Source organism: Puma concolor, chromosome A3 (assembly GCF_028749965.1).
Source record: "Puma concolor isolate L17-30 chromosome A3, mPumCon1.1.hap2, whole genome shotgun sequence".
Taxonomy (NCBI): domain Eukaryota; kingdom Metazoa; phylum Chordata; class Mammalia; order Carnivora; family Felidae; genus Puma; species Puma concolor.
This window is the reverse complement of record NC_141669.1, coordinates 55,193,950-55,210,048: the sequence shown is the minus strand read 5'-3', so window position 1 is coordinate 55,210,048 and position 16,099 is coordinate 55,193,950. Positions and strand designations below refer to the sequence as shown.

At 36.6% G+C, this 16,099-nt stretch overlaps 1 protein-coding gene across 3 annotated transcripts in view; it reads left to right on the top strand.

Moving 5' to 3' along the window:
- APLF (aprataxin and PNKP like factor) overlaps positions 1-10,876 on the top strand; it is a 91,536-nt gene extending 80,660 nt beyond the window's left edge. For 2 of the 3 annotated variants that reach the window (XM_086700966.1, XM_025931855.2), the window contains 2 exons: positions 807-853; positions 10,362-10,876. In XM_086700966.1, the coding sequence (XP_086557092.1) occupies positions 807-853; positions 10,362-10,567 (253 nt within the window). In that variant the 3' untranslated portion in view covers positions 10,568-10,876. The remainder of the gene's footprint in view (positions 1-806; positions 854-10,361) is intronic. The other variant, XM_086700967.1, reaches the window with a different exon arrangement.
- The last annotated feature ends 5,223 nt before the right edge of the window (positions 10,877-16,099 follow it).

The window sequence follows — 16,099 nt, the reverse complement described above, 5'->3', positions numbered from 1 at the left end:
TAGAGAGGTACTCATCAAGCTGATAATGATGGACCAGTTACTGCTTTGGATTTTGTGCTGCTTGGGCAGTTTATTAGCTAAATGCTATTTTATTCACATTTAGCTAATAAAATAATAGAAGAGATCATGAGTACGTATAATAAAAAATAGATATCCAAACAGTAGTTTCCGTTTGACTTTGGAATATGTCATATGAATTTCTCAATGCAAATTAACTTTTCTGTATCCTCATAACAACTGGCAATCTTTAGAGATATGACTTAAGTGCTTTGGTCTTTGGATTCAAGAAGAGCCTTAGAAGTATCCTCTTAGACATTACATGCATACACACATAGACACACATATTTGATACTTTGTGTTCTATGTTTTATACACTACTTTACATTATATTTTTATATATGGTATATGGCATTGACATTTTAGAAATACAGTATTGTATTTTGGGAATATGATATGTTGTATTTTATTTGTCTTATACTGTTTTTCTCTAGTAAGTCTTGAGGTAAAAATTTTGGTTCACCAGGATATCTTTGCATCTGCCCAGCAGATATTTCCCCAGAAATATGCCCAGCATGTAGTAGGCACTTAATAAATGTTGTAATTAAAAAGCAGATGCTTCATACAACATAGTGACTATAGTTAACAACAATAACAAAAAAGCAAATGCTTTTCAATAAGACACTTATTGGGACCTAATTTTTGTTTGTAGGTTAGTGTTCTAGTTTAATTTAAATAGTCTTTACTAATATTTAGTGATTGGAAAAATCTTATATTTGCCTTTTTTTTTTTTTTTTTTTTTTTTTTAGGAAGAATCCCCAGCACAAGATAGAATATAGACATAGTACACATCCAGGTAAGTAATTTTACTTGAGTAAACTAAAAATGAAACTGTCAAATGATTCTCTTGTTGAACCTAGATGTAGTTTCCACTTATGTGAATTTTTTTTTATCTCTGCCTCCATGAATTTGCTGATTTTAATGATTTTTCTTAGATGAAAAATAGTGATAAATTTTTTATGTAGCAGAGGTTTTCTACAATCACTGCATAACAATGTATATGTATCCTTGTATCTGTTTTGATTCTTTTGTTTGCCAGTACCTGAAAACATGATCTCAAACTAGCCTAAATGGTAATGAGAACTTCCTGACTTCTTTAAGTGAAAAATCCAGAAGTAGAGATGGATTTAGATAAGATTTACTGCTTTGACTCATTAGTAATGTCAATATTATCACCACTGACCCAATATCCTTTCATCATTCTGTCTTGAGAGGCGTCATTATTATCCTAAGACTGGCTCCTGTCCCAACGAAGGAACTATGTGCATCCTTATTCAGCACCCATGTTTATATGTAAGGAGAGAGAGAGGATGAATAACTTTAGCTCTCACTGTTCCTACGAAGAATCAGGAAATTCGCTTTTTTTACTGGTTTAGATCACATTCTTACTCTTGGACCAATCACTATGACCACTGATTAGTTTGTACCATCCCTGGAACCAAGATAGGGTCACTGCAGGGATCCCCAACAGAAACTAAAGTTTTGGAAGAAGGAGAGGGAGGGAGGACAGATACCAGAGAAGCAATGATCAAGTGTCCTTCAGTCCTAGGTACAGCAGTTCTATTTTACCTTCTCTTTCCCCTGCTTCCAAACCCTAATATTTTTTACCTTTAACAGATTCTGCCTTCTTCATATCATTTATATAGTGCAGAGGCCAATTCAGCATACAGTATTTCTGCCCACAGAGTGAGAGAATAAAATGCATACTATACAGGCTATGACCCCATGCACTTGTGTGTGCGTAAACATAACCACCTTGTAACCAAGTGATGAAAATAATGAATTTCACCATAAGAGAATTCCACTTGAAATTTCTCATTGAAACACACTTTCATGCTTTAGTACTCCAGACACAAATAACTCATTTTATCTGAGCTAATAGGGTATAGAGGTTATATGTTACACTTTTTTTTTTTACTGGGGCTATATCTAGTGATATAGCATGTATGGTGGTTAAATGAACTTTCCTTCCAGGAGTCATGTAATGTATAGCAATTAGAGCTATATTTCACTGACAAAGTTTAACACTGTCCCATGAAAAGGCATTTGACACATCTGTATTTTCATAGAAATAGGAACCATTTTCCTAAAAGTTATCAATATGCATCAGATGGCATAGTTAAAAATATCTGAATTTTCTTTGAAAAGTCTCTTTGGATTATTATTAGAGAATCTTCTGAAGGAAGACATATTTTTGCAACAACTATAAGAAAAACTTTTCATTGGAAAGACAGTTTTCTTAAAAAGTATAGATAGTTTTATTTTTAATCTACTTTCAAGGGTTGTTACATGGCAATGTAGTCAGAACATTCTTCCTGTTCTAAAACTTACAAATTAGGTTGTCTGGAGTATTTCAAATATTAAATTGAATGTTGGGGGGTCTCATTGTATTTCTTAACTTAGAGATATTTAACACTGAATTCTAACATCCTTGTTTTTCTCATCTCCCAAATCCTTAAAGTTTAACATCGCCCAAGTTCTTAATCATGTTTGTATACCTAATTTGTTGTACACTTACTTATTCATTTATTATGTCTTCCAAGTGAGCAGAGTTACAGAGATCCATGAGAACCAGTTCTGGCTCTATATGCTTGTGATGAGATGGTCTAAAATCTCCAAGGAAAGGGCAGGAGCACTTTCTAGTGGGACTTATCAGGGCAGACCATGATGTGGGAATTTATGCTAAGTTGTTCTTGAAATTGGCCTTGGTTGTATTTAAATCATCTTTGTCTCTTAACTTTGTGGTTGGTAGGTATAGGACATCCCAGTCAAAGTAAATAATAGATCAATCAAGGACATCTAGGTAGAAATGGTAAGTTGTGTGTGGAGTTAGTAAGTGGATCAGTTTAACTAACGTGGAGAGTTTCTGTAGTTACCGTGGATGATAATGAAAAGATATATCAAAGCCAGATCATAGAAGCTCTTGAAAGCTAGACCAAAGGTGTGGGTGCATTGGCAAATAATGGTGAGGCAGTATTTTATCCAAATCAAGCTTCTGACAATGAACAGTCTGAATTAGAGTGGGAGAAGTCTTCTGGGTGTTAATTAGGCAATTGAATAAAGGGCCAGAACTAGAGTGGCCACCATGAGAATGGAAAAATAGAATTGGATACAAGTGAGAGTTTGAAGGAAAAATCAGATCTGCCAACTAATTGGTTATGGTGTGGGGGCTGGAATGACATAAAGGAAATAATGATGACTCAGAATTATGATACAGTTTATCAGGTGACTGGGGATGACATTTACATATCGTAGAGATCAGGAGGAAGAACCATGTAGTTTTGTTTTGTTTTTTGTTTTTGTTTTGTTTTTTTGAGAGAGAAAGAAAGAAGGGCAGAGGGAGAGAGAAAAAGAACATCAAACAATCGTGAGGTCATGACCTGAGCCGAAATCAAGAGTTGGACACTTAACCCACTGAGCCACCCAGGCACCCCGTCTCCTTTTTTTAAAGTTTAAGCATGTTGAATTTGAGGTGGGGGTATCATAACTACACAATAAGACAATAAAATTTAATATAGTACCACTATTAAAATAACTGCGTTGAACTCTTACTATTTAACTTCTGATTTGTAGCACTCCTAGAACATTTCTGTCTGCAGAGTTCTTCCACACACGTAACAGTTTATGTAGTGCATTTTGTTTTCTGTAGGTTTGATGCTATCGTGTTAAACTTCTTACATATCTAATTGGCTTAAAATTTCACTAACTTTCCACACTTTTTTAAAGTGCTGGGGTTTTGGCACAAGATACTGAATGCAAGAGTAATCAGTGCCAGGAAAATTTTATTTTATACTTTCTTAGCTAACTTACCTGTTGAGATATTTAAAAGAAATTATCATTAGCATTTTGTCATCTGATTATTGAAGTCATTCTGGCTTTTATCATTATGTGATACGCATTATTCCGTGCTGTCAGTACCATTCGTGCCTGGAAATTTAGAATTTTCTACTGATAGCTATTTTAATATTTCTCTAGTTCTGCCACTGTATGCGCACATTTGCTTATATATGCTTTTTTCCTCAGAGGTAGAACCCAAAAGCTCTAAAAGCTATTGTGAAAATTAATGGAATTTAAATGAGATTATATAAACTGCTGCTTAGTGTGGGGAAAGCTGAGAGATTTGGGGATATGAAAAAGGCTAGTGCAATGGTATTTAAAAAAAGAAATTCATATATAATAAAGTAGATCAGAATGGTAAAGGAAAATAAAATCTGAAGAATTATTGATGTTAAGCTGTAAATCTGCTATGAGGCATCTGGCATCTTAGATCCTAACACCCGAAATCTGTGTGCAAAAATCAGCAGTTTGGAACAATCTTTTCTTTCTGTAAAACCAGCATTTCTTCCAACATGTATTTGACACTGTACTCTTCACTAGCTCTTCAGACTTATGTTCTTGGGGTAAGAGTTGACAATGAAATTTTAAACTGTAAGAGAAAGATTAGATACAAATTTAGGAATTGTCATTCTGATATCACACATTCCTCTGCATAAATAGAAAAGTCAGAAATTGCTGTAGCCTAATTCCAACCAGTTAATACCATGTTGTTTTAAACGTGTTAAGAGTTTGTTTCTTCCCTAACGGTGGTTATTTTCCATCATGGAAGTCTGATGTTACCCATCAATTTTTAAAAATAAGTGGCAGCCTCTTTCTCTTGTACTGCTTCATGCAGTCAAGCTGTCAGTCCATTCCTACATTTCATATTACTCACTGATCTGTAGAGAAAATGAAGATTTCTACTTTGGCCTTAAAATTAGAACTTCAGTTTTAAAATCAGAATTCAGAAAGGATTTTTGAAGTAATTTAATCAACATCCATTGACTCACAGATAAAAACATAAATTCCATTAAGCCATTAAGTTAAATGACTTGTTCATTTTTTATGGGCTTGTTGATGACCCAGATCTTTGGACTTCTACCCTCCCATCTGTCTAGCCTCTTTCTCTCACCATGCTGCTTTTTAAAGAGACTTTTTGTTGAATGAAGGGGATGGCCTATCACATAAAAACAGAAAACTAGCAGCAAGAAACTTCTAAGTGAAGGTAGAGGAAAAAATGACTTCTGAGTTCGCCTTGATTTGGAAGAAACAACCTCACTTCTTTTTTTTTTTTTTTTTTTTAATATTTATTTGTTTTGGAGAGAGAGACCGAGCATGAGTAGGGAGGGACGGAGAGAGCCAGAGACACAGAATCCGAAGCAGGCTCCAGGCTCTGAGCTGTCAGCACAATGCCCGACGCGGAGCTCGAACCCACAAGCCATGAGATGAGATCATAACCTGAGCTGAAGTCGGACGCTTAACTGACTGAGCCACCCAGGAGCCCCTAAACAAGCTCACGTCTGATTTCTCAGACACACTCAAGAATTATATTTCAAATCAGGTAGTTGTAATACAAGAAAATGCTACATATAGGCACTTATTTTTTCAAAAATGGCATTATGCTATTTAATTCTGTGGAAATTTAACTACAAAAAATAACACTACAAAAAATTATGTTTTGTTGTAGAGTAAACAGTTAAACAGCTACTGCTGTATCTCCTGTTAGTTTAGTTTAGTTTAGTTTAGCATGTTAATAAGCTTTTCACCAACCACGGCATTCTCTGGACAATACTGGAGTCTTAGCTTGGGATCTTCTGTGATGGGATTCCTCATCGAATGTTGCCTGGTTCTCTAGTCAACAAGCTTCCTTGTATGAGAAGCTTTCTTTGAAATTTCTGTATAGCAAACAGTGCTACTAGCGAGGTTTATGTGAACGTGACTACTTTCATCACTTTAAATCCAGATATCCAGATACTATACTGTGTTTCAGCTTGCCGGTTAGAGAATACATGCATGGGATTTTTTTCCCGCCTTGATTTCAGTGTTCTTCATATCCCTTTTGTATAAAAACTTACTAATTGTGTGGTAAAGATAGGCATTTTATTCCTAGGTTAGGTGGTAGCCATGTTTAGTTAAGAACCGGGCTTCTTGAGATTATTTCCATGATTCAGGAAATCATATAGTAATTCACATCAATAGGTGTGCTGATTCAGAGCATTTTCCAAATAAGTAAAGTTTCACTCTCTGCATGGACCAGTTACATCAAAAGGCAGAAACTGTACGTTTTCTAAGAACACCTTCAGCAATTAAAAAAAAAAAAAAGTAGGTGTCCATCTAGATGGCATTTACACTGTAGAATATTTATTTTTATTTATTTTTTAGATGTCTATTTATTTTGAGAGAAAGGGAGAGAGAGCATGTGTGCAAGTGGAGGGGGTGGTGGGGCAGAGAGGGGAGAGATAGAGAACCCTAAGCGGGCTCTGAGCTGTTAGTATGGAGCCCGATGCAGGGCTGTCTCACAAACCATGAGATCATGACCTGAGCTGAAATCAAGAGTCAGACACTTAACCAACTGAGCCACCCAGGTGCCCCTACACTATGGAATATTTAAAGTCATGAATTAATTGGCTAAGGAGGGTCCATTATAATTGATTCCAGAAAGATAATCACATGTCAGCATTTAAAACCCTGTTAAGAAGTATGGACATGACACTACTAACAAAAGACATAGAGCTGGATTCTAGAGCTGAGTTTGACTCTTCAGGTGCTTTAACTTAAAGCACAAAATACCTGTTCATGTGAAGTAAAATGGATGAAATTTGACTACCAGCTACTTGGAGTTCTGTTACAGATTTTTTTTTTTTTAGATTCTGAACCTCCTATTAAAAGAATATGAGTGTAATGTTTATGTAAATGACAACTTGATAGATGTAAACAATTTTTTGAGGAAACAAATAATATGGCCTATTGCTCAAGAAATGAGCCTGCCCAATAAGTTGCTAAAGATTTCCAGGGTTCATTGAAGCTTAAAGCCCCTTCAATTAGCAGGATTTAAATAAAAGTCTTTATTGTAATTCATTGTATAGACAGGTTAGTGATAAAAGTGTAGGTTATAATATGAAGGATTTCTGTAAAACTAAAGGTGTTCAGCAGTTGATTTGTTCATTCATATATTCAACAAATATACATATTAAGTGTCTTCTATATGTTAGGCACTGTTCCAAGAGCTGAGGATACAATGGAGGCAAAGTCTTGCTCTTGTAGAAGTTTACAAAGGTGGGCACTGTACATGTAAACAACTATATGATGTCACGTAGTGATAACTGCTAAGAAGAAAAGTTATGTAAGAGGACAGACAGAATGACAAGGGTGTGTGTGGTGGGAGGCAGGTGCCATTTTGGGTAGGATGGTAAACAGACTCTGAAAATTTGATATTAGAGCAGAGACTTGGAGGAGAGAATAAGAGAGGTGATTATCTCAGGGAAGAGCATGCTAGTCAAGGGGAAGAGTGACTCCAAAAGCCCTGGAGATGATCCTGCTTGTACTGTTCAAGGAGTAGTAGAGAAAGGGTAGAACTCAAACAAAGCGAGTAAGTGAAGAGTGGCAGATGAGATCAGAAAAGCTAGCTGTGGGCCAGTTGTGTAGGGTCTTAAGGCCAGGACCTATACACTTGATCTTAGCCAAAAGGCCAAGAAGCAATAGAGGCCAGGACCTATAAGTAAGGACTTTGGTTTTAATTCAGAGTGAGATAGAAAGCTATTGGAAGGTTTTCTGGCTCCTCTGTGGAGAATAGACAAGAGTGGATGCCAGAAACCAGTTGGGTGAACATTGGAACTGGTTGAAAAAAGAAGATGATGGTATGGGGACCAGAGTATGGAGTAGATGTAGTGAGAAGTGGCAGATAGATTTTGATGGCAGAGTCAATAGGATCTCTTAACATATTGGATATTGGGTTTTCAGTGGGGGATATTCAAGGATGACTCCAAGATTTCTTGGAGAAGGTCAAGGTTGGAGAAGTCATATACTAAGACTGATAAGAGAAAGGATTTGGGTGAAGCACCTCAAGAGTTGTGTTCTGGGAATATGTTTTGGATGCCTGTTAGTTATGCAAGTAGAGAGAGTATATAGGCAGTGAGATAAAGGAGCCTGGAATTCAGGTGTTGGTCAGGGCTTAGGATATACATTTGGGAATTTAGGGTATAAGACTGGAGTATGTTAGAGAAGAGGAACAGCCAATAAAGCAGGAGGAGAACTTGAAGTTGTTTCAGCTTTATGTATGTTTCTCTTATAAATCTTCAGGGTAATTTCTGAATCTGAAAGGAAATGCTTTGCTGAGATGTCACTAGTTATGTATATGAAATACTTCCAAAGCAGAATGGCCAAGAAGAGTATTGATGTTCTTCCCTCCTCCCTCCCTCCTTTTGCCATCTGCAAACTGCCCTCTAAATGTTTTTTAAATGTTTTCTATCATAAAAGTTATATGGGGAGTTGAGATTAGCTAGATGTAAAACATGCCCTCAGGATGCTTACAGGGGATGAGAAATGTATACAAATAAATACAGTGCTACATTTCCCTTAAGGGACTGGTGTGCTTCTTATGCTAATGAGCACTGTGCAAATCATTATGTAGCCTTTTTAGCCTTGGCTACCAAGAAACTTGGGGAGAAACCTGATGCTCAATTTATAATAATTATGTTAAAAATGAAGGTTGACATGTTTACATTCTGGTTTTTGTGTTCTTAGTTTCTACTTTCATTTGTATTTTTATGACCTCATTAATATAAGCTGGCTCAAATCCTCTCTGGAAATGAATAGCGATATTAAGAAAAATGTAAATGTCCGGGCTATGGAAGTTAAGAGGACAGATAAATTACCTTACTTTTTTGTGTTTTTTGTGTTTTTTAACTGTCTATTGCATGTGAACATTTTAGGAAGAGGTGAAGTAAAGCATATACAGAAGTACAAACAATAATATTTTTAACTCCTCCATTTGGTGTTCACGCAGGGATTGTCCTCTGCCATCCATAGATTTCCAGAGAGAATCTTCCTACTTGTTTCTTAAATGCTCCACATCATCCTAGGGAGCTTATCTTAAAATAAGCCTGTTGCTTGCAATGAAAATAAAAAAGTGGGATGAGGGAAGAAATGGATTTCGAGATGGAAAAATTCTATTATAATTCTGGTATTATTTAGAAACCTATAAATTCTAATGGTGTTACCATGGTCATCCTGATATTTTCAGCAATCCCAGTCACTGAAACATGAACTGGAAGATCTATAAAACTAAACTTTACAAAATGTGTAGACTCATATTTTCTCATTTGATCACAGATTGTGCCAGCTTTACTGTGATAACAGTCCCCAAATTTCAGCGCCTCACAACAATAAATAGGTGTATTTCTCCTTCGTGTGTCCCATGTGTGTTCTCATCCTGGAAGCCAAGCTAAAGGATCAGCCTGTATCTAGCATGAGGGAGACTGTGGCAGAGGGAAAATGGCTGCAGCAGAAACTACAGAAAGGCTCTTAAAGCTTCTCCTTGGAAGTGACACACACCATTTCCACCTACTTTTCTTTGGCAAGTCTGATGTCAGTGGGGTGGTTAAATATAATCATATGACAGGGATGGACAGTAAATAACTGGGACAAAAATACATTCTACCGCCCCAGAGGGTAGGAGAGCATAAATATGATTATGATATTATTATTTTATTTACTTATTTATTTTGAGAGAGAGAGAGTTTAGGGGAAAGGCAGAGAGAAGGAGAGAGAATCCCAGGTAGGCTTGGGAGGCTCAATCCTTATTTATTTTGAGAGAGAGAGAGAGTAGGGGAAAGGCAGAGAGAAGGAGAGAGAATCCAGGTAGCATGGAGCCCAGTGCAAGGTTCGAACTCACAAACCATAGGATCATGACCTGAGCTGAAATCAAGAGTCAGACACGTAACCAACTGAGTCACCCAGGCATGCTTGATTATATTATTAAGGAACCATTATTAGGAATCTCACAGGACATTTAAAATTTTTTTAATTTATTTTTTAATTTTTTAATGTTTATTGAGAGAGAGAGACAGAGTGCAAGTGGGGAAGGGGCAGAGAAAGAGGGAGACATAGAATCTGAAGCAGCCTCCAGGCTCTGAGCTGTCATCACAGAGCCCAAGGTGGAGCTTGAACCCACGAACTGTGAGATCATGACCTGAGCCAGAGTCGGACACTCAACTGACTGAGCTACCCAGGTGCCCTCACAGGACATTTTAGTTTCAGGATCCTCTTGGTAGGAAGAGTTAGAATTAAACAAATGTTTTTTAAAAAGTTAGAATTCTAACAAAGAATAATTTTAGCCCTCTTTCTAGAAATTTGTGGTGGTTAGCGATGTCTTAAGTAACAATACTTCTTGTCAGAGAAAGACATTTTATAGTTAGATATCTCTACTCTCAGGTTTGAGTGGTGATTGATCTGTTGTGTACCGAAAAAAAATTTTTTTTTTTTTTCAGTGAGGAGCATATCAGATGAAGATAGTGATAATGTTGGGCAATCCAATGAGTATGACCTCAATGACCGTTTTCTAGATGATGAGGAAGAAGAATATGAGCCAACAGATGAAGATTCTGACTGGGAACCAGGGCAGGAAGACCAAGAGAAGGAAGATATGGAAGAGCTTTTGAAAGAAGCAAAAAAATTTATGAAAAGGAAAAAGTAACTTTTTTTCTGTGCTAATATATGGCTCATATTGTTCTTTCTGGAAAAAATTCAGGAACTAAGGAGGCACTTAAGCGATAATTGTTTTCCTTCTTTTTATAGTTATGAGTTTATTATTGACTCTTTGCAAATGAAACATTGATAGGTCAACCTTCATGCAGTGGATGGAATTTGTTTTGTTGCCTTGCTTTTTCTATCCTATTTAAAGCATCTGGAAATAGGAAGCAGAGAGTTAAACAGAAACAATTGATATTTTTTTCATTTACTTTGTGTGTTGGTAATAAAAAGTAAAAGCCATAGGTTGCACAAAGTTTGGCCTTGTTTCTTTTTTCCAAAGATTCTACCTTTATAGAATACTAGGCAAGCATAACTAGGCAAATTACATCATGGGTGGGAAAGCATGCCTCTTTCATTGCTATTGCAGTAATTCTTCAAGCAGAACCAGGCTTTAAAAAGTGACAGCCATCATATAATGGCTGTTATTTTTTCTAGTACCCTGGATATGAGCTTTACAATTTCATTTGCTACTTTTATGCTTTGAAACTTGGGGAAATTAGTACCAAATGGATACTGAAAATAGATTCAACTAGACTATCGAAATGTTCACCATGCAGGGAATGTTATTTTGTCCCCCGTATCTGTAATTTACTGTATGTCTGAACTTGAAAGTAGAAAAAACCAAAGGATTTGACGGTTTTGGGTTTTTTTTCAAACCTGAAGTCCTGCCTGATTATTTTAACTCTCAATGTTCTTTCATTACATTAAAAGATATAGAAATGATTTTTAACCATAATTTTCTCAAATGACGTTAGTTCTTTTTCCTCAGATGAAAGCAGCAAGTTGTCTGCTAGTGTTCAAGATTCTGGCCTTTTATTTCAAGAAGAACCCCTTTATTCTCCAGTTTTATGAAGTATATCTCTGTTCTCAAACAACTTTAAGCCCTGTAGTACTCTTCATTTTAGGTGACTTAGAATTTTTGAAATACAGTTTAGAATCTTTAATAGCAGTTGGGTATCCGAACACGGCAGTAGGCATAGTATTGAAATCATAAATCACTAGACCAAAAGTATCCTTGTTAAATACTAATATTTTCTATTCTAAAAGAACCTAGAAATTTATATCTTAAAAAAGCAAGACAGATTTATAATTGTTCTTAGTGTTTTTGAATGTCTTTCCAAGTTAATTATGTAATATTAAAATTAATTTAAGCTGACCAGGACAAGATAAATGTTTCTTTAGGCTATTATTACCTATTATTCTGACTTTGCCTTTGTTATTTAATAACTCATTTTTCCCTTCTAATGTCCCTTTAGTCTCGGGAGCTTGACAGATCTGTGAAAAAAAACCTTTTGACTTATTCTCATCCCTGCATTGACTCAATCCTTAAAGTGTTTTTTAATCCACTCATAGATAAATCCCAAAGGAATTGAGAACGTGTTCACATAAAAACTTGTACGCAATGTCCACAGAGGCATTATTTATAATGGTCAAAAAATGGAAACACTTAAATGCTCATCAGCTAATGAATGGATGAACAAAATGTGGCATATCTCTATAGTGGAATATTTTTTGGCTATGAAAAAAACTGAAGGATTGATAAATGCTATAACATACCTGAAAATGTTGTGCTAATTGAAAGAAGCCAGACAAAAAAGGCCACATATCATATGAACTCGTTTGTATGAAATACCCCAAACAGGCAAATCCGTGGAAAGTAGATGAGTGGTTGCCAGGGGCTGGAGGAGGTGGGGACAGAGGGTGACTGCTAATGGGTACAGGGTCTCTTTATGGTTGTTAAAAATGTTCTAAAGTTAGTGTTGATGGTTGCACGATTCTATAAATATACTAAAACCCACCAAATTGTACACTCTCAAAGGTGGATTTTATGGTATGGGGTTTATGTATTTCAATAAAGCTGCTATAAAAAGAGAATGTAAGAGGTGACACTAGTCTTTCAGAAAGAAGAAAGCATTAATGTCAGAATGTGTTCTTGGCAATAGTGTAGTAGCTCATGGTAGCTGTTTTTTAAGGATAATTTGATGTGGCTTACCTACTCATCCTGAAGACACTAATGAGTATAACATATCTCTCTCTCTGTCTATCTATAACTCAGTTGACTAGAGTGTGGTGTAAATTTGACACTCACAATTGGATTATATTTAAATTTGTGATTTACAAAATAGAGGGAAAACTGATGACATTAGCTTGTCAGTGGGCTCAGGAGCAAGAGCAATGTTAACAAAAACTTGGTTCTTTAAAAGTAATTGCTGTCCCAGGGCTCCTGGGTGGCTCAGTCGGTTAAGCGTCGGACTTTGGCTCAGGTCATGATCTTGCGGTTCGTGAGTTCGAGCCCCATGTTAGGCTCTGTGCTGACAGCTTGGAGCCTGGAACCTGCTTTGGATTCTGTGTCTCCCTTTCTTACCATCCCTCTCCTGTTTGTGCTCTGTCTCTATCTTTTGCAAAAATAAATAAACATTAAAAATTTTTAAATAAATAAATAAATAAATAAATAAATAAATAAATAAATACATAAATAATTGCTGTCCCAAACAGTGTATAGGAGCTAACCCTCTCTATCATGTGGGTTCACAGAATTTAAACTATATCTGTGTCTCACATTATACATTTCTCACCAACGTGCTTAATTCTAAAAGCAAATGTTTTTTGTTGATTTCTTGGTGGGGGTGGGGTATTTCTGGGACCTTGGGAAGCTGAGACATGAAGATTTTCAGTGACCCCTGGACACTGATTCTGTTTTTGCCCCAGGTAGAGGATGGCCTTGTTGATACTATTGGTTTCTAGAGCTAGAAGATCCTAGTGGTTGTAAGCATTCATTACATGTAGTGAGAGCAAATAGATTGTGAGCATAATTTTCCAGAATGATGACATAAAGCTGAGAATAAATGGGCAATGACTTTCTTCCAGTTGATGTGTGCAGAGTTCAGTGTCACCAACATACCCCATGGTGGGAGGAAATGCATACTGACATCCTGCATCCAACCCTGCTCTGTGGGACCACGTTGTTCCTATAAAGTTCTCTTTCTTGAGTAGGAATCTCTAATGGGTGTGTGTGTGTGCGCATGTGTGTGTGCGTGTGTGTGTGTGTGTGTGTGCGTCCTTCTGCCAATCTGCAACCATACTCAGCTCCTCTACAATAGATATTGAGAGAAAATAAAGATTCATTACTGCTGGCATTATTACTGGCTATCCTAATATAATGTACATAATAAACTTTAGTATCATAAAGAACCGCAGTTGTGTTCTGTTGGGCCCAACACCCTGTCTTAGGTGTTGGTGATTCAAAGAAGAATAGCATAGAATCCCTATTTCAATGTGCTTACGATTGGTCTACTCAGAAAGATAGAATATACTCATTCAGTAATGACTACTGAATAATATGGAGGTTACAAGGGAGAAAAAGACCATGGGGTCTATAGTCACAGAGCTTACAGAGGCAGTGAGACAATTACCCAAAAAACAACAGAATGTGACTAGTCAGAGAAGGGCATGCTGGATTATAATTTAAGCATCTTGTCTTGCTGCATATTGAAATATAGTCTCAATCTTGAAGAAAAGCCTTTGTATGATGGAGTTGCAAGCTGAGTTGGTAGATTTTTTCATGGAAAACAATTTTTACTTGAAAGAATTATAGGCAGATATGCTACAGTTATTCAAACTTGAGTATTTGACAGACATTTCCTCAAAAATGTACTAAGTGGGCCTGTTTTTCAAGGAAAACAACCAACAGTATTGGTTATAATTGTAAAATAATAAGCTTTCAAGCAAAAATTAGAAATTTGGAAAATCTATATTTGTCACTATGAGCTTGATAGCTTCCCAAAGCTTTAAAAACTGTTATCATGGTATTGTTAGTAATGTAATATCATATAATGCTCTTAAGGCATTAGAGAGATTTACAAAAGTGTAAAACATTGCCACTCATCTTAATAAATTAAAAAATAAACCTAATTGTTTTTCATAAAATACATAAAATACATTTCATAAAATACATTTTCATAAAATACATTTCATAAAATACAAAATAAATAGGTTTGTTGTTTTCAAATGAATTAGTAAATGTTTTAAATTTCTCAATTATAATTTCCAAAGTGATATATAGCTATAGGTATGACCCTCATAAACAAAAGCTCTTTGGGGTCCTTACTAATCTTTATGAGTAAAAGAAGTCCTAAGGCTCAAAATTTTGAGAGCCACTCAATTATATCAGTGTACCATTCAGTTATGGTGGGATAATCCTAAAATCTCTGTGCTTTAACAAAAGGTGCATTTTCTTATGCCCAGATTTCCTGTGTTGGGTGACTCTCCGGAGCATGGACTTCCATGTGGCAACTTGGTAGCCCAGGCTTTCAGAGCCTCCATCATCTTGTAGTTGTACCATCTGGAACCTGAAACTGTCTTAACCACGACTGCAAGGGGAATAGAGGAAGTTGAGGCTTGTGCCCTGCTAATCAAGTGCTGCAGGCTGAAAGTGAACCCATTACTCCTGCTCGTAGACCATTGGTCAGAAGTAGTCACATGGCCCTGCCCACTGAAAGGGGTGCCCAGAAAAGATGAGAACCAGATAGAGTGAAGACTAGTCCTGGCCACCACAGTCACTAAAGGAGTGGGTGATATTAGGGAAAAGAGATTTGGGAACAAGAGCTTGAGTTCACTATTTAAGGAGTAGAAAGATAAGATTCATTGAAGGAATTAGAGAAGAGAGATGTCAGGAACTTGCCCTCTGTAACTCACAGTCTGTGATTCGTAAAGTCTCCTAAATGATCACCTCTTCCCTGAACATTCTCATGATATGCTCCTTCATGATGGCCTCCTGCCTACCTCTACTAAAGGGAGAGGTCTCTTACCCTTCCTGGCCTCCTGTCCTTCCTCCCCATCTTGCTCATTCTACCTTAAGACTCATGTTTCTGGAATTCCCCAAGCTCCCCCTCCTGCCCTGTGGCCTTTGTACCAGGTACCTCTGTTGGGAATACTCTTCCTCTACATCTTCACATGGCCACTGCCATTCACTCTTGGCCTCTACTCAAATATCACTCCACAGGGAGCCTTCTCTGACTACCGATCTAAAATAGCCACTACCTCAAGCCCCAACCCCACTGTCTCTTTTTCCTGCTGTATTTTCATAGCACCTATTATACTGCCTTCATTGTCCCAGTTGTTTGTTTATTTGCTGTCATCCCACTAGAATATAAGTTCCCTTTGGGAAAGAACATTGTCTTGTTTATCTCTGCATCTTCAGTGACAAGAACAATGTCTGCCATGGGTACAGCTACTCAACACATATTTGTTGAATGAAAGAGTGAATGAATTTTCTAGAATTTCCAGGATGCTCTAGGGAAAAAAAAATCATGTTTATATAAGCTTCAGAAGCCATAAATACTATAAACCCAATTTTGAAGATTCACGGTACAAATTTGTTTACATAAGGCTATGCCATGTCTCCCAGTGAGAAGCACATTTAATCCAGCATTTCACAAACTTCTATCACCACTCCTTTTTGAGCCTCACCTAATAA